This window comes from Apostichopus japonicus, chromosome 18 (genome assembly GCF_037975245.1).
Source record: "Apostichopus japonicus isolate 1M-3 chromosome 18, ASM3797524v1, whole genome shotgun sequence".
NCBI classification, from domain to species: Eukaryota; Metazoa; Echinodermata; class Holothuroidea; order Aspidochirotida; family Stichopodidae; genus Apostichopus; species Apostichopus japonicus.
Window position 1 is genome coordinate 16,832,985 of NC_092578.1, and position 26,418 is coordinate 16,859,402.

At 36.7% G+C, this 26,418-nt stretch overlaps 1 protein-coding gene across 1 annotated transcript; it reads right to left on the minus strand.

The window, feature by feature from the left end:
• On the minus strand, positions 1-25,598 carry LOC139958410 (serine/threonine-protein kinase OSR1-like). Its single transcript, XM_071955473.1, has 13 exons — positions 25,441-25,598; positions 21,755-21,867; positions 18,602-18,710; positions 16,716-16,854; positions 15,916-16,081; positions 12,290-12,391; positions 10,582-10,715; positions 9,796-9,910; positions 7,257-7,445; positions 5,379-5,488; positions 4,727-4,848; positions 3,660-3,721; positions 1-2,410 (listed from the first exon to the last, which is right to left on the minus strand). The coding sequence occupies exons 1-13, from the start codon at positions 25,544-25,546 to the stop codon at positions 2,333-2,335; spliced, it is 1,545 nt and encodes a 514-aa protein (XP_071811574.1). The 5' UTR covers positions 25,547-25,598; the 3' UTR covers positions 1-2,332.
• Positions 25,599-26,418: the final 820 nt, after the last annotated feature.

The following is a 26,418-nucleotide window of genomic DNA, read 5'->3' on the forward strand; positions in this document are numbered from 1 at the left end:
TCGGTTTTCACTCTTTCTTTATTTCCACTGGTTCGTCGGTTAACAACCAATAGCAATAATCTATTTAATTGTCCAGTTTCCAATGGTCCTACCTTTTATATCATCCCCGTTATGTGGGTTTTGGTATCAAAGATACGATTACACATTAAAAAGTGGCTCCTGTTGTCACTAGTCAAATTGTTAAAAATTGTGGAGAAAAAAAAGTCCTGAAATTGACAGTGGTTTATGAAGAATACCATAAGGGATTATGCTGTAAACAAAACCAAAATAAGCAGCAGAGGACGACATATTTCAATGTAAAATAATTGCTTTTGGATAGACACTTTATAAATTTTCTAAATATGGCTTAAGTATTACAAATAAATGTGGTAAAATTTTAATGTATTAAAACACAAAAGTTCAATTACTAAGTTTGAATGAAACACCATTATTATTATAACTCTCTTTTCTTCCCTCCCTCCCTGCCTCTGTTCCTGTCCTTTCCCCCCCCCCTCCCCACCATCAACATTGTCCCACTAACATTTCCCTCTTAGCTATCCAGCGACGGACGGTGTTTGGATGTTCCGTGATGACGTATCCTCGGTTCTCATTTAAAATTGATGAGAACTAAATGTTCACTAGCACTGCCTATGTTTCAGTCATCATATTATATCTAAGGAAAGGGAGTGGGACAAGTCTTCAAAGCCTCCTGCAACTTAACAATGGTTGAAGGTCATTATTGATATTTTCCCTTTCCATTCTCAAATTTTTGGAGTAGTCTTGGCAAGCTAGATGGCCAATCAACCATAGAGAATGCATTAGTCAAACGGTATTTATAACAAATTTAAAGGAAACCATTTAAACATCTGGCCATTTTATTTTTGAATACTTTCATACCTTAAATGCAGCTAGTCGACTTTTTATCCATATCCATATCCCATTTCTCACAAATTTCACCGAAGTTTTTCTCATCAATGTTCCATGAACTGTACAAAGTCTAGCAAAACATAAAAATAATTTAAAAAATATATCATAAAAAGACAAACAAAAAGAGTGCAATTATCCAATTATCTTGTTAATTAACATTGGTAGATTAACAACAATAAGAGCTTCAGTTTAATACGATTCTTGTCATGACCAGGTAAAGCATTTTATAGTTCCATGCTTTCAGATGTTTGATTGATCTTTGTCAAGATTTTAAAGCATCACTCGAGAGACAGGGATGTAATGAATTTAGCCAGAATAGTATTATCATCCATTTCAAGTTCCACTGATGGCGAGCAAAGTTCTATTGCAAATGTTGACTAGCTGCATAAGACCTTAACAATCGTTGAATTTAGGTCATCTGCATCCAACAGATGTCAAAATTTCCATCGTGATAGCTGCAGATGAGGTTGATGATGGTACAGACCACAAATGTATTGAACCCCTCCTGGCACCTTTTTTTCCCGCTTCATCGAGACCCTAAGATTTCTCTCAAAAGAGTTGATTATATTTTGCATTTTTTGGCTTACATTTACTGAAATATATGAGTTTGTTAGTTATCCTCTCCTTCCCGTCTCTCTGTAGGCAGATGGAAGTGAAAAATCTAACCACCAAAGTCCCTTCACTCCATCTGCAATATCTCCCCAACAACCCCCCCCCACCCCTCTCCTTCCTGCCTCACCCCACCATCTGCCCATACAATTACTGTTTTATTTGTTTGTTACAGTCTAATAGTCTATAGTGGAATTGATAAAGAATATCAGTCGTTTTTTTTCTTGCCGATGGAGAGTTCAGACCAGAAAAAGATCAGAATTTAAATGCTACTGGGTTCCAATAAAGGATCGGTTTATCTACCCATTAAAATCATACAGACACGTATGTCAAAGGACACTACTTTAATTTCCGGTACAAATCAATTTATATTAAAGTATTCTTTGTTATATGAGGATTTAACCACAAATTTGCATATCTGACTGATTTTGCCACCGGGCAGTTCTGGTGTTAGGTGTCCTATGAGTGACTTGAGCGAAAGTTTCACCGTGTGGAACTGCCACTAATACAGGGTATTAGCTACAGGGGTAGCACAGGGTACCAACAACTTTGGCAGGCTTACCATCGTGGTCGACTTGCCAGTGAGCACTTACATTTTTTTTATTTGGTAGTAAATTTTTTCTAGTAGTAAATTGGTTTTTTCTGATATGGTTATGCATACAAGTTGAAAACTCATGATTGGATGGTTTGAATAATAACATGTTTCGTCTTGCGTGTAACACTCCAACAAAGTCACGGGTCAACTTTGTTAATGGGGCTACCCTTTCTTCCTTTCAGCCACAGATTAAAAATCTGCACAGATGCCGTCAATGCTGTACTAGCTACTGACGCTGAGATGAGCGAAACCTAGGAGGGCCTTCTCGTTGGGGACCTCATTCACATCTGTGCCAGAGTGCTGTAAAAAATTAAAAAAAAACAAAAGAAACAATGACATAGATGGTTAAGAGCAGGGGTTCCCTAACTGGGGTGCATGAATCACCAGGGGTGCCTGAGTTGATCCCAAGGAGTTCATTAGACTTTTCTGAAAGTCAAAACTAGAGAACTTTTTGTTGAACTAAAATCTGATATGTCATATAATTAAGTAATGTACAAAAGTCGTATTTATCGACAAACTCTTTTCGCGTTCCATAGGCATATGTTGCCATAGTAGTACCGTACCGTGCATGTGCTAAATAACTAAATTATGAAACAGACACAGGCTGTTATGCGTATTATAGTATAATAATGACTCAGATCGTGTCTCGAAAAGTCGGGGGTTCGTGGACAACTCTGACATCCGCTGGGGGTTCGTGGGGGGATAATGTTAGGGGAAACCCTGGTTTAGAGGGTTTGTAAGTCAACAGAATCTCATTTGCAACCATACTCGTGTGGTGATCGTAGACGAACACAGGAAATATCAAGCCTTCTCATTTTTGATGATTTTTGAGTTACGAGGCAGGCGAATAATTGTCCACCCATTCCTACTCCCTGGACCGCCAGTTATAATCTCTCCGTCCCTCGAGGACAGGAGTGCACTTCGGCATCTGACCACTTTCTGAAATACCGAGGGAGGTGTGGGCACCCTATTCATCATCACTGCAGTGCAGTTATGGTGAACAAAGTTGATTCAAAACCATTTGGCCATACAACATGCTATGAGAATGTGGTTTTCAGCAAGCTTGTAAAGCAATCAACTGAAGCCACTGGAATACCCCTTTAAGGGGTAATGACATGAGGTTGGGTTGCCAAGTGTAACATAAATGTCAATTTTTTTCAGCACAACAAAACATAGTCCCAACTGGATGAGTTCTGATTTCGATTTAATTTGCATATTTAAGTTACAATTTGAATATTCATCACGGGCAAACGTTTGACAGCCGGTTGGGACAATTTCATAATGCTAATACCTCTCTAAACTGTACTCCATTATCATGCTCTCAAAGCACTGGTGTTGTCAGTACAAACAGTTCCTAACCTTGATCTGATAGAAGCATGATATTCATATTGCTCATACTGACAATACCAGTGCTCAGAAGCAGGACACACTACAGTATAGAAACAATTGTTCCGACTGGGTGTGGGTTTGAAACCTCATTACTGTGTGTTCTACAAGCTGGCCTTAATGACTCATCCATCAGGGACAGTTTACAAGAAGTAATTCTTACCAGAGCGAATACTCTTGACCTCGTCTCAGGATCGTCAACTACCTTTTGAAGATTTGCAGCGACTGAAGAATTGAAAAGAAAAAACCCCAAAACATTCAATATTCTGCATTATGCATCTACTTCTTGTAACAGCGACATGTGCCTGTAGTGTCCAAGACCTGCTGCAACATGCTAAAATAATTTGGAATAGATTTCAAAAGGATTTCATTGAAATCCTCTGAATTCTAGACTGGCAGTATTCAATTCAATTTTTTTAACATCATCAATTTTGCTAAAGAAAATGTGTTCAAAAGTACTTTCATGTAGGTTCCAACCTCTGACCATTTGAATCATTCCCAACCATAGAATAGGGTGACCATTATTGACTTTTTTCTAGCATATTTGGTGCTAACACTGATGACAATTAATAGTGCTCTAGTTAGATCATTTAGTTTTGCAATAACTTTCACTCAAAAAAAAAAAAAAAAAAAAAAAATATATATATATATATCTATATATATATATATTTATATATATATTTATTAATATATAAAAAATTAAATGTAAATGTAGGATGATTTATGACAACTATGGTGCAGGTTTTCCATTTTAATGTCTATTTTACAATGTGAATATCTTTGATTTCTCTTCATCAGTTAGGTTCTGTAGGTAATTCATTGGTTCATGTACTTCACTTAAAGAAAACAATAGTTAGAAATAATGAGATGCCAGCAACTAGCTTCAAAGACAAAGCCCACACATTTTTAAATTTGGTCTGCTATTTTCTTTTAAACATTATATCCATCCCTCCTCTCTCCACTCTCATTCAGAGTAATGTGATATAATTTAAATGTATAACAATTTCTTAGCTTCCAAACTCACAACCGTCTGCAGATTTTTTGTTAGCTTATCAATTTCAAATTTCAATTTCTTTATTCCATTATAAATTACGAAATTTATAAATAGGACACATAATAATGATACATAAAAGACGTAAAAATGTACAATCATGAAAAAATAAGAAATAAGATGGAGGATTAGAAGTTTGAAAGATTAAAAGGATTACAAAGGATTATCTTTCAACTCACCCACAATGACGTCCTTTCCATCCACCAACCCGGCTGAAACCAGTTCTTGAGAAACGCCATCTGCTGTATCCTTACCGACAGTGAATTCAAATTTGATATCGTTTAACTCTTTTGAGGAATTTCTGCGGGGGAAAAGTTTGAGAAAAGGTGAGTCAAATTCATGGTGAGAATCCATCTATGACAGATAGGCCTTTGTATGTGTGGACATATGTGTGGACATAGAAGAAGCAATCGTGTTGAATCCTGTGACTTTGTATCATTCTTGCCAAACCATATGATATATAAAACAATTGGTTACACCTCAGTCCAATTAAAGCCCTGCTGCACTCTGTCCCGACTGAATACGACACCACTCAACTGGACTGCCCACACTGAAAGTGTATCGACTCAGCACAACCAGATTTTTGATAGTCCTGAAGTTCTGTTAAACAACTGGTGCTCGTTTCGGTCACATGCAAAAGTCTGTTCCCCGCCGTTGGTTACATTTCTTAAAACTGGGCAAAGTTTAGTCGTGGCCCTCCACACAAGACTGCTGGGGAAGTAAAACCCTAAACATTGATTTTCCTTCCCTCCCTCCATCCTCTGCTCACCCTTCCACCTCACCTGTCCATTTGCCCCATTCATCTTTAACCTATTTATGAGTATATCTTACCTTAGCCTCAGAACCAGATGTAAAGTAGGGACATCCCAATCTTGCTTAATATCTTTTTTATCAGCAACAACAGTTTCTTTGGGAGCCTCCGGTAGGCTGACCTCAGCATTCTTTGGAAAGATAGAATATAATTTACTGAAGACGCACTAACGCAAAGTTGTCTTTATTATTATAAATTTTTTGCCAACCGATTTACAATTACTTCAGTAAGCCATTCTCCTTATCAAACCAGACCAGCCAAGGTCTTCCCGGTTCGCTTTGGTGTCACAATTTAAATTAATTTCGTCATAGAACCGCAAAGTCTTGACAAGACAGTATTAAAAATCAACAGAAGATACTACTGTATGCAACAGCTATATAGGTGACCGGTTGAGAAGTGTGTCACACGAGGGTTCCTAGGGGTAGATCTGGAAGAGGGGTGGTGCTAGTGGGGGTTTCAATATTGGGTGTGGGAGGGTGTGGAGTGCTACAAGTATATCAAATGCTGACTATGCCAGTGAAAGGAAAAGGAACGTAAAGGCATATTTTAAATCATAAATGGAATTTTTACAAAAAACATGGAGTGACATGCAGAGTAAGGAAAAATAATAATTATTAGAATATGATACAGCCGAAGAAAAGAAAAGAAGAAAGAGGAGCATATCACATCAGAACCAAATTTTTCACAAGTACAGTCCGAGCAGCTGGTAAGGGGGTATTATTTGCATCATAAAACAAAAGGACACGTTGCGACAGAGCATTTTTTGGGCATGGTTTTCATTCCATGTAAAATTTCAGTGTGTCCGTATATCACCACATATTTAAACAAACATCTTCTAGTCGCTAGTGAATGTCTCGAACTCAAAATGAAGAACAAGATGAATAATCATTCCAAGACAATAACCTTCTGTTCAGAGAGTTACAGAATATGCAAATTAGACCAGATTCCTATGAGGTATTTTTTTCCATTCTATTAGCTACTTTAAAAAAATAACTGACCAAAACACAAACACTATAAGGTCATAGGCCAAACTGCAGAAACTAACTTTTCACATTCTGCCCAGAATTTTATATGCAAATAAGACCAAAATAACATTTATTTTGTTATTGAGATATTCAAACGTGTGATTTCACTCTAATGCAGTCGACTTCACAATATTTTTCATGGCCATGAGGGTGTGGAGGATATAAAACGCCTTTTCAAATTCAGGCTGCTACTGTAAAGTGATTTGTACACAAAATGGTGTAGATTATATGGAAACCTATTTATCTTTGTTTCTATTACTATCAAAATTTGTTGGAACCTCAGATGGGTGTAAATGTTTAATCCATTGCAATTACCAAATTTTTCAAAATAATTTTGATTCCTACAATATTTTGTTTCTAAAACCCTACAAACTCACAAAACAACCTTCGTATCAAGCTGGGTCATTTATCCAACTCACAACCAAGGTTTGTTATTTTTGGATCAGATCCTGTCTTGGCATAAAAGTTGTTTATCTTCAAAAATATAAACAGGCTCCCTTTGAGGTGGATACCATTTTTCCCTGACTAGCTATAACACCCTCTTCCTTCATCAACTCAAGAGACATCCTAAAGCAATCCTTCTAGATAGGTTTATTATTTAATTTAGACTTATGTCTTTAGAAAAAAAAAAAGAATTTAACATTCATTACCAGATGTAACTTGTTTCCTTTTCAGTCAATATCTCTTGCTGATTTAGGTATGAAAACCTTGTATCAGCTTGGCCTTATGCTCAAGAGATACCCTAAGTTGACCATCTTAGACTGGCCTGTTTCTAAAGGTCAGTCTACTAAGGTCAGTCAGTTTCTAAGGTCAGTCTACTGTCTAATAATTCTCCATGACCAAATGCAATATACTCCTCTTTAAAGTTGATACCTCTTCATTACTAGCTATAACACCTTCCTTCATCAGCTTGGCTTTATCCTCCAGCGATACCCTAGGCGACCGTCCTATACTGGCCTGTTGCCCTTCCGGACTGTTCTCGTCCAGGTCCTCGTCGGACCACTCCCAGTTCCCGTCGGCGGTCTTATGGAGTCTACCGCTTGACCCTGGTACACGTTTGACCTTTGTTGAACGCAAATGTTGTGAACACAGATTGGGAAAGAAGAAAAGACATACACAGAGGCAACCACGACGACGATAAGAAGCGACAAAAACCACAACTAAGAAAAAACCACAACTAAGAAGTGCAAAGGCACAGGGTAAAGCAAAAATCAATCTCTTTTCAAGCAGCATCTACATAGAGTTTTAATCGACCTTCTAGACCAGCTGTGATTTTTCTTGATAACATTAAATGATCTTTCATTTGATCAAACTGAGAAGACTACATTTCTTTATTCAACCAAATGAATTAAACCTCGGAGGAAAACCTTCTCGTGGCTAAAAGTGTCACATTTAAGGGGAAGGTGGAAATACTTCATATAACTTGGTGGAAATCCCCATGCCAGTATCTTGTTCTTAACTCTAGATATGGTTGTTTAAAGATGAGCCCTTAATTTTTACGAGAAATGGATCACAATGTAGATGGTCCAAGAAGTCAATGTCATCACGGCAATGCTCTTCAAAAGCTTTCCCTTACTTTGATGAATCGTGTTGTTTATTTGTCATTCTTGAATAGTGATATAACTGGAATGTTTGCGTAGCTGCCAATGTACCCTAAACTTATGGCTCTATCATATGACTTGTTTCTAACAACATTCTTTTTTTCCGTGGATACATAATTCCTACAATTGATGAAAACCAATGACTATTTCAACTCATGATGATGATGTTACTAACGCTAGTGTTGCCAGATATGATGTTACTAACGCTAGTGTTGACATAATGATGTTACTAACTCTAGTGTTGCCAGATATGATGTTACTAACGCTAGGGTTGCCAGATATATTGCTAACGCTAGTGTTGCCAGAAGTATTGCCATGATGATGATGTTACTAATGTTAGTGTTGCCAGATATGATGTTACTAACTCTAGTGTTCCAAGATATGATGTTACTAACTCTAGTGTTGTCAGATATGATGTTACTAACACTAATGTTGCCATGATGATGATTTTACCAATGCTAGTGTTGCCATGGTGATGATGTTACTAACGCTAGTGTTGCCAGATATGATGTTACTAACGCTAGTGTTGCAAGATATGTTACTAATGCTAGTGTTGCCAGATATGATGTTACTAACGCTAGTGTTGATATGTATTGATGTTACTAACACTAGTGTTGCCATGATGATGTTGCTAATGCTAGTGTTGCCATGATGATGTTACTAACACTATTGTTGACAGATATGTTACTAACACTAGTGTTGCCAGATATGATGTTACTAACACTAGTGTTGCCATGATGATGACGTTACTAACGCTAGTGTCGCCAGATACATTTGTAAAGCTTCACCTATTATCAATTGGTATCTCTGCTATCGTTACGTAAATTTACCTACTAGCTTAGAGAACCTAGAGCAATTTTGTTTATCAACGTTGACCACCAGAATACATTGCTTTAAACCTCTTTACTTTATCTGGATTCTCACCAGAAATCTTGGACTTTGTCTCCGTCAGTAGCATCTGTCATGACACTGATTTCACGGAGTAAACAATATATTTTGAGCTTCACTATCCTTGCGTGACGGGAGACATTAAGTTGCAAATCTTACAAACCCTGCATAGATCCGCAACTTTTTGAAATACCATATATCAGTATGACAAGATAACAGGCCTATGAATGACATAAAATCATCTCGACAACATTGCATCCAAATCTCTTGTCTATTCCATACCATTTTCTGTATATGAAATATACTGTGAGTGCATTTGTGATTAATACACTCTCATACTGAAAAATATTGAAAGGGTCAACACAAAATGAACACATGTGAAACAGTCTGGTGGAACTTACGCTTGAAAAAGTTGCTCTGTGCAGTTACTGATCAATCGATAAAATGCAAAATTGGTGATAAATTTGTATGTGCAAAATAAACTTATATTTTAACTATATATGTTTTACGTAAATTCATTGATATGCAGAAAAAGTCCCCAAAATTGGTAAAATGGCTTTACAACTTTTGAGATGCATCATAAACTATTAATGAGAAAACGTAAAGAACTGTGAAGTGTAAATGTGCACACCCCACCCCCCCCCCAAAAAAAAAACCTTGAAAACTGCTGTACACGTATATTAACAAAACTTGAGTCGTGTAAATCGTGTAGAACGTTTGTCCAAGTTTCATCCTACTTGTGGATGCCTCTTGTCTGTTGGATATTCTTCGATGAGTAATTTTCTGTGTAATTTCTGTGTTAACACAAGCGTAATTTTCTATGATGGGAAACTATAATTTTGGCTGTAAAAGTGGATGAAGAAGCTGAAGAAGAAATATGGATAAAAGTACGTGACGGTAGGAAGGGTGGATGGATGCTTTACCTCTCGAGATCTTTCGGCTAAACTAGATCCAAACGGAAGCAGGTGCTCTATGAGGTACTTCTTATCCTTACTCTTCTTGAAAAATGGACTCTTAAGAAGCTCAGAGGCAGTAGGTCTGTCAGAGAGAGAGAAATGTATGGCTCGTATATTTAAAAAAAAAAAAGAAAGAGCGGGAATGACAAAGTGATTTTTATTGCGATACGTACATCAGTTCATTCGCAGTAAATAATAATAATAATAATAATAATAAGCAGTTAGTTTTATGACACTTAAGCGACCACAATTGTGCGATAAACCTGCAAGGGCTTATGGATTACAACTTACACGTAGGGTGGCTTCCAATTTCAACATTTTAACTCAAATTTGGAATCTTTTCAATTCAGAAAGTCATTTCACATGGGAAAACCGTAGATTGCTCTTGGATGAAAAACCCATTTTAATATGACCTGGCCGGGTATCGAACCCTGAACCTCCCGGTGGCTAAGCGTCATTGCTTCAAATGCCACCGCCTTTATCCACTCGGCCACAGCACGGGATAAATAGAATCGCATGAGCAGCTAATGGGTCCACAAATTTCCCTGAATTTGTATTCAGTCATTATCAAAGAAATATGATGAAAAAAATCTAAGAGGCGCTCTTCATCCTTCGAGAAGAACTGAACAAAGTATGGGTCATCATGGAAATGGAAATCGTCAGAGTAAGCAATCGTTCGAGTGCAAACGAGGAATCTTTCATGCCAAATTCACCACTAAATAACGAACCATCTATACAGAAACCAAACCTCACCTCTTGTCGGGATCTTTCTGAAGGCATTTTGCAATCATTTTCCTAAATTCCTTGCTATATTTTTTGTAGTCGTCCTTGTTTTCTACTCCAGTCTCCAGGCACGGTGGTTCGTTCTGCAGCGTTAACATCAGAACCTGAAAGTGCAAGATGAGAGCTGTGTTTAATACTTTTTATCAAAGAGTTTGAAGGGTCTCGCAACAAAGACAAATTGCAAACGAGATAGCTAAATAGAGAGGGCAAGGACCGTTAACGATACTTATCTACTGTCAAGAAAGTTCTGTTGAAGTTACAGAGCCACGTAAGATCATTTCAGACGCACACATTTGAACAAAGTTGGGAATACTATAACTGAGATATTCAGCCCTCTTTTCAGCCCTCAGTCAGCCCCCAAGTTTGGCTCTTAACACCAAAGAAAATTATCCATGGTGATTGGAAATGAAATCAAGAATGAGCAAATAAATACGTCTCAAAAGGGGACGAGTCTGTGATGTTGATGGGAACGTACGTTTCATATGGCCAACTCTTTTCCAGATTCCAGGCTTGAAAGCTATTTTGTATATTATTCCAGGCTTGAAAGCTATGTTGTTTAGTAAGTTCTGTTTCTACAGTATACCAGGACAAATGCAGGTAGGATGTACCCTTAAGGCCGTCTGAGGGTAAATAAACGGGTGAAGAAGTGGCCAGGGCTGTCTCCCCGATTAAACCCAAACTCCAAGCCACCATGCATATCATTGCAAGAAACACAACTCGGTTTCCAACCAACAACCTCTAGAAACTACTGTATGTGCTTTCTCTAAGAAAACATGGTAAACATCAAAACTTGAGAGACAATATACTTTAAGAATTTGACTCCTTGACGGGAGGACTATGACAAGGGTTAGAGGAGCTTAGACAGAAATGCTATGCGTTAGTTGTTACAGTTGAGAAATTAAAAGAGAACATCAGAAAAAAACAATTTAAGAAGGGGCAAAGAAGAGTCTGACATTTCAGTAGACACGAAGCTGTTGACTGTCAAACAGAACCATCAGTTACTACAGTTAGCTTTGCAATTTCAAATGTTTGTTTCACTGAGATATGTGAACGCATCATTCATCATACAGAAATTTATATCACATACACACAAAATATCATAATAATAATAACAAAAAATCACAATAATAGAAGTATTAGTAATAATAATAGTAGTAGTAGTAGTAATCATGATAATAATAACAGTAATAATAGCAAGTAATGATAGTTATAATCATAAAAATAAGAATAACGATGACGATGACAATAATAGTAATAATATAGCAATAATAATAGTACAATAATGATAGTAATAGTCATAATAATGATCATACATAAATACTACTAATGACAATAGTATTAATAATTCTTATAATAACTATAGTATTGTAACACATACATACACACAAAATATCATAGTAATAATAACAAAAAATAATCATAATAGTAGTATTAGTAATAGTAATATTAGTGTTAGTAGTATTAGTAGTAGTAATATTAGTAACAGCAATAATAACAACACTAATGAGAGTGATCATAATAATAACGATGACGACAATAATACTAATAATATTATAGAATAATAATAGTACAATAATAATAATAATAATATATAATAATCATAATAATAATACTACTAATAACTATAGTATTAATGATTCTAACGATAATAATAGTATTGCAACAGGGAGAATTTTACCTTCATTGGCGGAAACTTGGCATATGGTGCAGCACCAGTGGCTAATTCAATGGCAGTTATACCAAAACTCCAAATATCAGCCTTGAAGACATAACCTCTCACCTGACAAATAATAACAACATTTCAACTATTCAACAAATATAATAATATATAACTTTGTAATAACTCTGCCATAAGAGAGATTCCTTCAAAACAAAGTCTGAAGAGTTTACCATTCCATAACTCCTTGAAAAATATAGTTCATTAGCTTTAAGTTATACAGTCCAAGTTTCATACTGGATTTCAAAGAAACTTTTTGCAATTGGAATGAATGATTCTTAAGGCTTCGATTGGATCTGAATGACTAAGAAAAGAAGAAAAGAATATATTTATTTTATAAAAAATACTATCAAGTAACTGGTATCTGCAAGCAGAATATTAAACCAAACATGAATGTGAGGTAGAACCCATATATATCAATAATGAGGGGGTACTTCAAATATTCCACTGGCTCTGTCAGCAGAATAACCAAACATGAATGTGAGGTAGAACCCATATATATCAATAATGAATGTGTACTTCAAATATTCCACTGGCTCTGTCAGTAGAATAACCAAACATGAATGTGAGGTAGAATCCATATATATCAACAATGAATGTGTACTTCAAATATTCCACTGGCTCTGTCAGCAGAATAACCAAACATGAATGTGAGGTAGAATCCATATATATCAACAATGAATGTGTACTTCAAATATTTTCCACCAATGAAAACTGACATGTTGCTCAAACCAGAAGATGATGAATTCCACTTTCTTTAAGTCCAAAATGTTAGTAATAAGTTAAAAAATTGAGAACCTCCTTAGAGTTTCATTGAAATAGGATGGCAACAGGGCAATTTTTCCAAAGTGCACCAAGACAATTTTCAAACTTAGAAATAGCAATGAGACCGTATTTCCAAAGTGAGAGAAAACGGGTACAGGAATGACAGAAACCAGGAGGGAATTTCTCCTTTTCCATATGCAAGTTTTGACTTCAGCATACTTAGATTGATTATATGATCATGAAATTATTCTACCAGTCAATCATCCCAAGTGTCACCAGATGTCAAATGTTATAAGCAATGTTATCAAAGTGTGAACTTGCTATTGAGAAGGTGATTTGACTATAGCATACTCAGACAGGCAAAGAGATAAACAAATACACGTAGCACGGCCTCAAAGACTCAACCAACGTTGCTTGGGCGTGCCAAATCTGCTATCAATATAGCATCAATAGACTTTAGTATGAACTTGTTGTTACGACTTTGCTAAACTCGTCTAAAACAGGGAAGAGTCAATTTTCTGTCAGTGCCGTCAGTTAGGGTTGGGCGATATTTGCTTTTTAATGTGACGATAAATACTTCAAAAATTATCGCGATATTTCGATAATTTATTCTTGTTGTTTTTAGTGTGTTCGCGAACACACTAAAAACAACCGCCGATTTCCCACCGGTGTTTTCGCGCAGCAAACACACCGAGCATAATGGCGTGGGGTCCAGGGGCCCGCCTTAGAGCCCCGGTGAGGTCAAGGGTGAACCCCTTGTGGGGGTCCAGGGGGCGAAGGCCCCGGAAAAGTTTAGTATTTTTGCGTGTCTGGCGATAAAAATTCGCAATTGAGGATTCAAAATACTGACTAACTTTTTGAATTTAAATTGTCACGAAACTGATGAAAGTTCTACAGTAAAATGACAAGTTAGAGTAGCTATATTTTGTGATAAAATGAAAAGAGATTTAATCTGTCTTACAATCTTTATAAAGTTTAACATGCAAAACTCTCGATATTATGAAACAAACTACGTAAGACTGCCTAGCAATCAGTTTACAACTGCAGTGTTTACCCTACTTAAATATCACGGTAGGCTACATGTGCTTCTTTCCTAAGTACCTTGACAAACAACCCCCCTGTCTAACACCTGTTTGTTAACATTTTTGGCACGGTTCCAAAGAACTTTTCATGGAGTAAACTATATTGGCTCCACTCAAGAATTAATTAGGTCAGTTTGTAAAGGATCGGTAAAGTTATGCGAAATATTATCTAAGACGTTCAAGGAAAGTATAGGTAAATATCCCCGTAACATAAAGGTAAGTAAAACACACCTCAAGCCAACCGACTCCTCCGCATGAACATAACAATCTTTTCCCCATGATACACGAGGCAGAGTCTAGCTATACCATACAGACATAGCACGATATCAAGGCCCCAATAGCTACAGTATGGCCATCTTTATGAAAGTAAACCTTCTAATCCCATGTTTTATGCCACTAGGCATGATTAACTTAATGCTAAATATTGTTTCCATGTCCTTGTGGAAAACGTCAACTTCGCAAAATACAATTTGATGTGTTTTTGTTGTTACGTGAGAAACGTAACCTACGAAGTGGTTAGGCTATTTACTATACACTTAACTATGGTAGGATATTAATTTTTCCTTTTTTTGGAAATTCTAGAAAATACTTTCTTTTCCCCCCGCTTAACACCAGATGTGGTCTTCTGGTTTATTCATAAATAGGTGTACCAGAGCCTTGTTTACATGACATTTGTTGCATGTAGCACGATATGCAAGTTTCGCGTGAATTTTTCGAAAGTATTTTGCTCGAACTTTCGTAAAATTAGAAAGGTGTACCAACTTACTTTTCGTACACAATTGGTAATTTCTCTACTGATTTTCAGAGGTTTGTTCTCTATACAGTCAATGTTGTAAAGGACGGGTTTTTTACGAAGTTCAAAGTCAGTAAATGAAGTTGATAAACTTTATTTCTTTTCAACTTTCTTAACCATGGAATGCTAGAATAACATTTACACATAAAACGGAGAATTTTTTTTAAAATTTATTTCAAATTTCTTTCACAAGAAATTATCGTCATTTGTTCAATCCTCAAAAAATATCGTCTTGAAAAAAAATTATCGCGATAATAATAATTTTCGATATATCGCCCAACCCTACCGTCAGTTAAAGCAGCATTTTGCGTCCTTTTCTATGGTTTTTCTCAACCTCACTGATTCCACGATGCCATAACGACATACATAACTAGCGTATCTATTCAAATCTTACTTGAAAGGGTGGCATAAAAGTCGAAAAATTTACAACTTTCAACTTTATTTTTCTCGAAGATATTTTCCGTTGGGATCCAAATAAACCTCGCCCATAATATGAATATTTAAAAACTACGAACGTCATTGACCAATACTTAATACAACACCATGCTTGATTTGTGTAGATTGTCTATGGCAGTTGTACCAGGGAGCTGTTAGAGTACCAGCTCGCTGGTTGTACCAAGTTACCAACTCGACGTTTTGAATCTATTTTTTATAAACCTGAATCTCTGATTGGTTGAATTCAAACTGGGGGAACTGTATGCGATTAATATTAAATGTGTAATTTGTCGAAGGACACTTTTCTCATAATCTGCAAATGTCCTTAAGTACTCGCCAATTAACACTTTTGGCAGGGAAAAAAACTTGGCTAATAACTTAGTTTGCTGTTTTGTGATTGATATATGTAAAAAACTTCGTGGACTTGTCAAAAAAGTGGAAAATGGCGACAAAATGCAAAATGCTGCTTTATGTGAAGCTCTGCTTGAAAAAATATCCAAAAACAAAATCACCTGTTCCATAACCTCTGGTGCCATCCAACATGGCGTCCCGACGAAGGTTCTACGGACTTTCTCCCTGGACATGTCGCCACCGGTAGCCAGCCAGGAACTGACCCCGAAATCTCCGATATGAATAGAACCGTCCAACCCCAGGAAGATATTACCGGCTTTGACATCCCTGGCGAAGAGAACGAACTCAAATTTTTCACTATTCAGTATTTCAGTATTTCAATGTCGATCAAGACATTTCTGAAATGATTTTTTCACCATGGAGTTTTTTTCTAAAGAAAGGTCTTGGTTTTATGTTGGAAGTTCCACACAATGACTAACATGTACATAGCCTATATGCAGCCTATGCATGCTTTGTTTCTTTTGGTTTATGTATCACACTTAGCAATGTGTATATATATAAATACATAAATGTGTCAGTAGGAACATGAAAGGTATAAGAAATCCAGGGTGGGTTTATGTAAAAGTCAACTTCACAAAAAAAGAAACAGATAATAGAATTAAAAATAAAGAGAGTGAATAAACATGAAATAAAGAAGCCAGAGAACAGGAAGAAACAAAAAAACAAAATATTAACCTTCTAAAGCAGACAATACCTGTCACTCACTCCATCCCCGCGTAAACAACGCAAGTGACCCCTACCCTGTGCACCCACTTGCCACTACCTCTGTACATCCACCCTTATCCCATCCTTCGTAAATGGCTCCATTTTGCAGAACGATATGTGCATAATATGTTACGCAGACTGTAGACGTACGGCCATAGGCCGGGGAGAAGCCGACCGAGCAAAAATCGGCACCCACCTGTGAATCTGGCCGTGCTCGTGTAAGTATTCGAGACCTTTCAAGGTTTCCTTCAGTACGGTTGCTATGGTAACCTCATCCATAAAGGCAGCCTTGATCTTCTGCTTCTTCTTCCGCTTGATCATGTCCAACATGGAACCTGCAACCATCGAAGAAAAACAAAAACAACGAAATGCCATCAATATGCCTTCAATCACTTGAACCTCAATTCTCATAATTTATGCATTTCTGAAATCTTATGTCCATTTTTAATCTGAAATACTGTATTTTTAAATTCTTATATCAGTCTCGTACAGTAGCTGATGATTCCTATCGTCATTATTCATTCTTTTCTTGGATTTTCCATCTTGTTTGTTTTTATCGTCATCAGAGGATGAGTGATACTGCTATTTAACAACAGCTTTGTTTAACCATCCGAGGCTTAACAAGCAGAATTTTCATTGGCTGAGGGCAAGTAGCATTATATGGATGTCATTGGATGAAGTATTAAAGCCACATAACACACTCTAACAGCTTGCAATGTTGGAGAGGGGTATAGGGGAGGGGTAGGGGATGGGGTAGGCGATATGGAAAGGGAGGAAATAGACTGTTCATGTATATATGATTGCACAAAGCATATTCTTGAAGTAGTTAAACAAGAAAAAATCTATCTTTGTGCATTCAAACCCAAGTTACTACAACATAGTTGTAAAATTCAGTATACTTTTTAATTTTTTTTATTATCATGTATCAAAAATTAAGTGTGTATTGCAGTGGATGAACGTAATTAAATTTAGAAAATAAAGAAAAGAAAAAGGAGCCATCTTTCGACACGTTCAGTTCGGTATGTCTCTGGCAGCAATGAAACAATCTGACCAGATTTGACTATATTACGTCCAACATTCTACCCCAATCTTCACCACACCTACAGAGGCATTTCTTCTTTCCACTGTATTAATCTCTTCTGCCAGGGATAAATATTTACATCCTATGGAACAGTTCCTCGTTAGTGCACATGCAGCTACATGAAACAATGCTAGAGATTCGTACGGTAGAGAATAACAGCTGTTAATTAGTTGCTTCCCATACAAGGAAGCAATTGAGTGCTTATTCATGCTTTTGAACTTTTGTTCATGAATGGGCAATAGAGATGGTGTTTCAGTTTTATCCCATAAGACCTACTGTACTATAATATGCACAATGCCCAATTTGTAGTGATTAATGCAATTAAACTATAGCCATTAGGTGGAGCGCTCACCAAATAATATAAGTACTTACTACGTATAACGTAAAATTCAGTTATGAAAGAGGGTGGGTGGGCGGGGGGGGAGGGTGGGATGGGTTGAAGAGGACAAAAGTTTTATCTGCTTTGCAATACTGATACATCTACTGTCAAAAGAACAAAGTTTTCAATAGAAGGGTTTTGGGATGGGGACAAATGTACGGATTATATAGAGGGATGTAGAGGATTAGATGGGGGGATGCAGGGGATAAGAAGGAGGGAGGGGGAAGGAGCAGAAAGGAGAACAGAGACTGGTTGCAGAGGGGTGAACATCTTTGTGTATGAATTGCTCATTATTACTAATTGTTTCTCGTGGGACTATAGATTTACAGAAAAGGGAGCAAACTTTCCGGGGAGGGGAATGGGAGGGTTTCCTGGAGGGGTATGGTGGAGGGGGTTTAAGAGAAGAGAAGTGGACGAAAAAGCGACTGACTGAAGAAAGGCAAACATCTTCACATGCTGATGAATACTAAATGGTTATCTATTGGAGTATAAAGTTGCTAAGAGAAGAGCTGCTGTTCTCCGATAAGAGGGGGAAGGGGATTGGTGGAAAGTACGGAGATGATGTAGGAGGCACATTGGTCGGAGCTTTACTGACAAAAATTTCAACCTGTATATTGTTTACCTGCGGCGAGAAGCTTCATCACCAACCATAGTTCATCTTTGACCACAAATGATGTGTAATACTGCACTACATTCTCATGTTTACACTGACCCATGGCTTGGATTTCAGTCTGCAGAAAAAGTGAGAGAGAGATAGAGAGAAACTTCCATTGACGGTTGATAAAGTCATCCAACCATTTGCATATTTAGTAAATACCTTGATTAGGTGATCAAATGTCAAAACTGTACTGAACTCCCAAGTTTTTTAAATCAAATTTACAAATCTAATAGTAATTAATTTATATAATTTTATTTTGCTAACTTCCCTCTGTCATTCCCAGATACTTAAAATCTTTCTTTAATTTTTAAAGGGAAATGAAAACTCATAATACCTATAGTATAGTAAGGTATAGTATAGGACAGTATAGTTTAGTATAGTACAGTACTATAGTACAGTATAGTATATAGTACAGTATGGTGATCCATATTAACTAGAATGATTCATAATAACTGCACAAGATTTAACCATAACTGTAAACAAACAAGGAACATTTAACATCCCTGGAAGTAAGCCACCACATTTTTTTCTTGTCATGTGGTAATACACAGTTTTAATGATATACTTTACAAGCCACATAAAGTACTCCTTTTAGACAAATTTAAAAGAATCTTTGATAACAAGCAAACAGTGTACAAAAAGCTTTTTTTTTTTCTTTACTGCTGATGGATTTAGTAGTGGACTGACTTAACTGCTTTTTAAGAACATTCCAAAAGTTCAGCTATTTTTAAACATTTTAACGACATTTTCCTTCCTGTGTGAAAGGTTGCACATCAGTTACTTCTAGTGACCTCATATAAATTTAGTAGATTTTAATAACATGAGAGTCAGTGTGACAGCTTCCACTGTAAGGAAAGGGTTATATAGGTTAAATGCCTTGTGTTTCTACTATTCTTGATCACACACTCGTTAGAGCTACTGTAATACTGAATTTGGATGTACAATAAGCAGAAATCTGCTTATTGTACCTCAATCATTATTTAAAAAAAAGAAAAAAAAAGAAGATGGGCTGGAAAGCATAGGTCAGGTTAAAAAAAGTGGTGAAAACAGAAAGCTTGAAACATGGCATAACAACCTGGGTTTTATTTGACTAATAAAGTTTCAGGCTGATCTCTGAGACTAAGAAAAATGCTGCATGTCCTTTGAAGTAAAGAAGGGTTCAAGTTTGAAGGCTGTGAACTTTCTTTAACCAAATTACAAAATACTACACTTCCTGCGCTTGCAAAAAGTGACAAAAAACAAAAGGAGGTACAATTTTTACACTTGTAGAGCAATCAACTCGTTTTGCGATGAAATACAGGATAAATTATCCCCCAGAACCTGTGCTCTATCTACGTGAGAAGTTCTCCCCAAACAGCACAGTTGATATTTTCCAGCAGAGGGAACAATTTAATGGTTAATTTAGTCTCGAGTTTCTGAAGGCTCTTGAGTTTAGTCACTTATATAATAACTACGGCTTTTGTGCACAAAACAGTACTACTGCATATTGTTTCTATACTGTACACTTTTGCAAATGTATACAGCTATTTGCCCATTTTGCATACCATTTTGCAAATGCGATAATTGATAATTTTATTCCTTGCAAACATCCTATGTAACATCTGCGGAATGACACGTGTATTTTACCAATGGAATAAAACTTATTTTCGCATGAACAACCCAACAGATATGTCTTTGGTCATATTACGTATCACAAAATGTGGATGGGTCTATATAAAACTACAAGACAACCCATAGAACTCAGCTTTGTGATTATATACATCATTCTTACATCATTGTATGCTGTTTTCACTGGTCAGTGCTGATTACAGTAAAAGTACAATGAAGACCTTTCTTCCTCAAATAGGCGTGATCGGGAAATAATTAATCTACCGTAGAAACACGGCTAGGACAAATACATCATTTGCCGCTCAGTTTCTAGAAATACGTTTTGCGAAACACAGTCTACTGCTAGGTACCTCTACACTATGAGATGTGTTATACATACAGTACAAACACCCCCAACTGCTATAATATAAAACGATTAAAGTTTCAAATCAAGGAAATGTTTTCCTGGAGGTCTAGCAATTGACCTGTTGTCATGCCACTGCACCAGACTAAACAACCAAGGATTGTACAGTCCCTGTACTGCACTGTAGTATAGCAATAGTAACTGTTTTGCTACCAGAAAGATGTTACCATGGAAACACAGGCAGATGATTTAAAGAGTAATTACAGTTTATATATTCGACAGTGAATTCTTCATGAATCATTGTGTATTTATTCTACTTAAAAATGTTAAAACAGAGAACGTACATTATGGCTGCATGTAAATAATATATAATACACACTCTCCTAGATTAAGTGACAGATAAAGTACTTACTAGAGTAATACACATCAAACCTTGGGGAGGTTATAAAATAACATTTCAATAGCCCTTACTGTAATCAATCAAAACTGATGGGTAAACTGTAAAACAAATAGAAAGCCTTGCTCCTACTTTCTGCGGTATTAAAACCATTACACATTTTACTTATATATATATGTATATATATGTATATGTATATATGTATATATATATATATATATATATATATATATATATATATATAAATATATATAAATATCTCATATTAATTACCATTCACACATCTATTCTTTGCCTTATTGTGTCTTTTGTACTCTTAATACCTTGAGAATTTCAAAGATCTGTTTTGGAGTTTTGTTTCCTTTCACCAATTTCTCTCCAGTATATGTATTTATGTATATTTATATTATATTCCAATGAGGAAAACATTCTATTAAGCATTGCGTTTCTTTTTTTCTCCTTTTCCATGCATTTGTTTAGCTTAAATATTGTATATCAATTTACATGATGAATGTTTTTTTCTTTTTTCTTTGCACCTGTCTCTCTAGATTGTATTGTATATCAAAATATTTGTTTATACTTTGTTAAACATTCATGTACTGTACACAATTGCTGGAAAAAAAAAAAAAAAAAAAATTAGAAATTTGAAGGTCTGATATCTTTCTGCCTTCTCGAAGGTAGGCAAGCTAAGCCTGTGTGACTAAATGCCAGTACACAGTATTACCGTATTAGACAGGACTTACTACCCACAAAATGAACAAGAACTTACTGTGAGTTCATCCATGGAAGTATCACAGTCTTCCAGGTTTATCCTTTTGATGGCACACTCTTCATTTCTGGGCGTACAAACAGCCTTCTGTACCGCTGCCGTGGCCCCATGACCTAGATAGGGACGAAAGAAAATGTACAAATATCACAACGATCGCTCCTTGAGAGCTGCGAAAGGAGCGCTGTATCTGATTGAAAACCCATGGAGCAAATCAAGAGATTGCTTTCTATGAAAGTTTTAAAATGTGGTGACATTTTCAACCTAGATCTTCATGTGATCTGAATAAACTGAATTTTAATGGATACAATGTTTTTAGCACAGTATACATTGCCCATTTGTTTTTTTTATAACCAATATCTACAGTAGCATCAGGGTAACTTTATAACGGTCATCCGGTCGTCGGAGATGACCAAATTTCTGTTTGGACTGTAACCAGTCAGTTTTGGAGGTCGTCCTGGGGACGACTAATTGTTTACATCTAATGCAGATTGCATTTACAACTAAATACCAACAAAATAGGGTAAAATATTAAACTGGTATCTCCCACCCCCCGTCAATCTTCAACCAGTGGCGTCGCCAGACATTTCAATCTTGGGAGGTGGGGGCACATAACTAAATAAGGGGGGCACAATGTTTGTTTGTGAATACTGTCCTGGGGGAGGGGTCTAAGGGGATGTCCCCATCCTCTTTGAGAAATTTGATTAATTAAGGATCTGTAGATGCAATCTGGTGCTATATTTTGCAACTTGAAGTAACTTTATTTTCAAGAATTTTTGGGCTTAGTCTGTCCGATATTTATGTTTTTAATTGAGGCAGATGAAGTCTTTGTTTTGAGTATTGTTTTTGACACTACAAATTACATCTGGGGGGGCACGTGTCCCCAGGCCACCCCATGGCGACGCCACTGACCTCAACCTTGATCTCAAGGAATAATTTACCTATATCTGGTATCGCATCCCAAAATGCTATGCAAAAATGGCCGAATTGCTATACCAATGTACAAAGATGTATAATTATAGCAGTTTTTATTTGTATACAGGAACCCTAGTATTTTGAATGACCAAATTCAGGGCCTTCAAAACTGCTAGACAAAATTTGAACACTTAAATTATTCCCTGAATCTGTCTGGAGGTCCAGATCACACTTAGTCTTGGCCAAGTCATTTGTAATAATCTTTTTCTCGCGTGCAAATTGTACATGCCACAGAGCCTTTTCTGCCTAGCCTACCACTAATGTGCTTGCCCACCGTATGTTACATGCCCGAGGATCTGTCCGATACAAACATCTTGGACATTTCTCCAAAGAGGGGCGTGAACTTATGCAAACCACAAACTCTTTATTCATATTTAAGTTACGAAATTGCGCGTACTGTGAGATCATGTTTCTTCCACAGCAATTAGCGACTGTCTCGCAGTGTACAAACCAATCTAAGGCCAAGTGATTGTTCACTGCGAGAAGCAGGGCTTGAATGAACATTTTGGGGGATGTGGGCACAATTGGCAAACCCGATTGGCTTCTTTGCTTATCCGAAGCAAATCTGCCAAAACCAAAGGAAAACATAACATAGCTAGTGAGAAATGTACAAGACCCTAGTATCAATCGAAAGCCGGGGTCATTCTCTGGGCAGTACAGCAAATAGATACAGGAAAATGGCTGAAAAAGAAAAGTACACTAGGCTGTTCATACAAGGGTCTTAACAAGACTAGATCACACTGTGTATATTTACTACAGATTTGAATTGGAACTCCACCTTCAGCTCCGAGCTTTGTTTTCTACATAAATCTATGGTAGTGTTATCAGCCCAGTACAGACTTCTGACATTATTCTGATGTAAATGTCAGAGGAATTTCTAATGTGACCAAGCTCACGTTTCAATGGGATAGTGTAACCATTTTAGCACTCACATATCTTCTTTCCTTGAGTATTTATGTTATTTTAATACTTATTATCAAAACAATATCTTCTGTATATTTGTTTTGAGTAAAAAGACTATCATTGATAAAAGGTAATACAGGTTTGCACAATATCTTGTTCTAAGTTTTTATTTCACTAAAGAAGAAGAAAATGTTCGTTAGCTTACAATTTTCACAACAAACTTGTTGAATCATCAGCATTATATTCTCTGTCAACAGTCAATGATTATGCTGTATGGTTGTAAACATGTCGTTAATATGAAGAGGTTGGCAAATAAGTAGTTAGGTAACAATGCTTGTCTTAAGTCATTAATTCGAGTTTCACTTTCAGTGTGAGTAGTTAGGGAGCATAGTGTGTGAATGTACAGACAATTTTCAAATCTTTTTTTCAGAGTCACACAGTAGTAACATGCTATTTTTGCCTCTATAGATGAAAGCTAACACAAAAACAACCCTTCAGCTCTATGATATCCTTAGCTTTAAAAATTAATGTTTCTAGGCCTACTGATCTGGATAAGTAACACAAGACTGCAGTAGCCCAAATGGTCTGATTCTTTTTGGTCACAATCTCAGTGAATCTGTAGCGACTAGGGAGGGACGGACACAGGAACTAACATAGAGAAGACCACACACACTGGCTGTCTGTACTCAACTGAATCAATTCCAGCCTGCCTGCTGCCTTCCCATGGCTTGAGGCAGGCGAGTGTGCATCACGCTACATATACATTTCCATAATGATACATACCAACAAGACAATAGAATAAGCAAATATCTAACTATGCATAGCAATAATACATACCAACATAACAATACATACCAACAAGACAATAGAATAAGCAACACCCTGACTTTGCAACATCTGCACCACTCAGGAGGAGTTTGTTAAGTTAGTAAAGAAGATCATAGATACCCAACAAATCAGGACGAAATATACTTATCCTTACCAAGAAAGTTACAAATGATACCTAGGCCTATAACATTTCCTGGAATTTCGATCAAACTCTCTCCACTGAGACCAAAAACAAAGCTTGATAAAGTGGGATATTCGAGACACAAATTTCAAAAGCTTGTGAATGTATGTATGTATGTATGTATGTATGTATGTATGTATGTATGTATGTATGTATGTATATGTGATCTTCCCGCAAGCAGGAACTCGCGAAAGAAGCCATGGAGGCTTATAGACTCGCAAGCTGACCGAAGACCGAATGGTTTTTGAATGCCTAAACAATTCACACAAAAATTATATTTTAACTATACTCCCTAGTTGGTAAATACTGATGGCGAACTGTTAGGAATACCCCCCAAATAGAAGGAAAACTCCTGAGTGGCAATGAGTTGTTTCAAAGTCATTAGTTTGCTATAGCCTAGGCCTATCTATCAATTCATGGCTAAAGCCTACAGCAGGCTAGGCATAACTAAGTTGAGTTAGACTAGGCCTAGCGCTGTACTCTTTCTCACTCTTGCCTGAGTTTGATAGACAACTTTTGGTAATGTTATTATTATTATGTTTGCCCTTTGTGTATATTTCTTCCGTATGCACCGACAGATCAAACTTGAGCACGACTACTGTGCACCTTGGTGGAACCCATTCAGTGGTTACGCTACTGCCTATCCTAACATGAGAAATAAACACTACTTTAGCAAAGGCCTAACGTTACATGTGTTGTAGGGGAAACAGCCCAGCCTTGTAATTTGTAGCCGATCATGGTGGAATTTCTCGCAGCAAGAAGGCATGCATGGGCCTAGAAAATCAGTTTATGAAGCTTTTACCGATAACTTTGCCTAGAACGTAGTCATCCCTGTTATTTGACCACGGAACCGGGCTCCCAGTTTCTTGTGTAGGTTGCGGAGTAGAGATAGCTGGTGCCTCAGCCATGATTGAAGTAAGCAGAATTGAAGGATTGAGCTGAGATATATATACATGGAAATAGATGCTAGCATGTTACAGCTGATTCTCTTAATATGAATATTTATATGGCAGTTTTCTGCTATCATTCTGTTGGTTTTCGGCTATCCGTTGTGCAATTTTAGATCGCAATCGATTGTAAATCATCCCAAAATTGTTTCATTTTGCTGTAATCGATAGAACTTTTATATCTTGCACTCGTCGATCTTTTTTCATAAATAAGAATTGTTCGTAGCCGATAAGAGGTCGCGAGAAGCTCTCGTTACGGAGTGGATAGCATCTCAGTTATACAGCCATCTACCCAGTATTAAAGCGTTATTCAGGGTAATTCATTTTTTGGCGATCGTGGGACTGGCAGATACTATTGTGTGCCACCGATCATTTTAAATTATCATTATGTTTTAGTCCATGTAGTTAATCTTCCGGTAACGATGGCAATGACAGATAATAAAATTAGTACAGCGTTTACTCTATTCTGCGGCACCACTGAACTGAGTTCATTACGGAATATTGACCCACAGGGAATTATGTCATCAGAATAGTGCAAGTAACACTTCCATTTTGGTATACTTTCTATTAATTAAGCGACATCTAATTTTAGATACTGGTGGATCAAATAAAACCCACACACTAAAGCTGTTTAAACTTTTACATATTTCCAGGGAACTGCCTGGATATTCTTGTGTAGTAGTTACGGGACAATGACCTTGTTGCATCGATGAAGCAATACATGGAATAGTAATCACGAATCACGTATTTTGAGTTGACTTATAAACAACACCACCGTTTTCCATCAAAGCATGTAATATTAACAAACTTATGGACAGATGATCATAAATTCA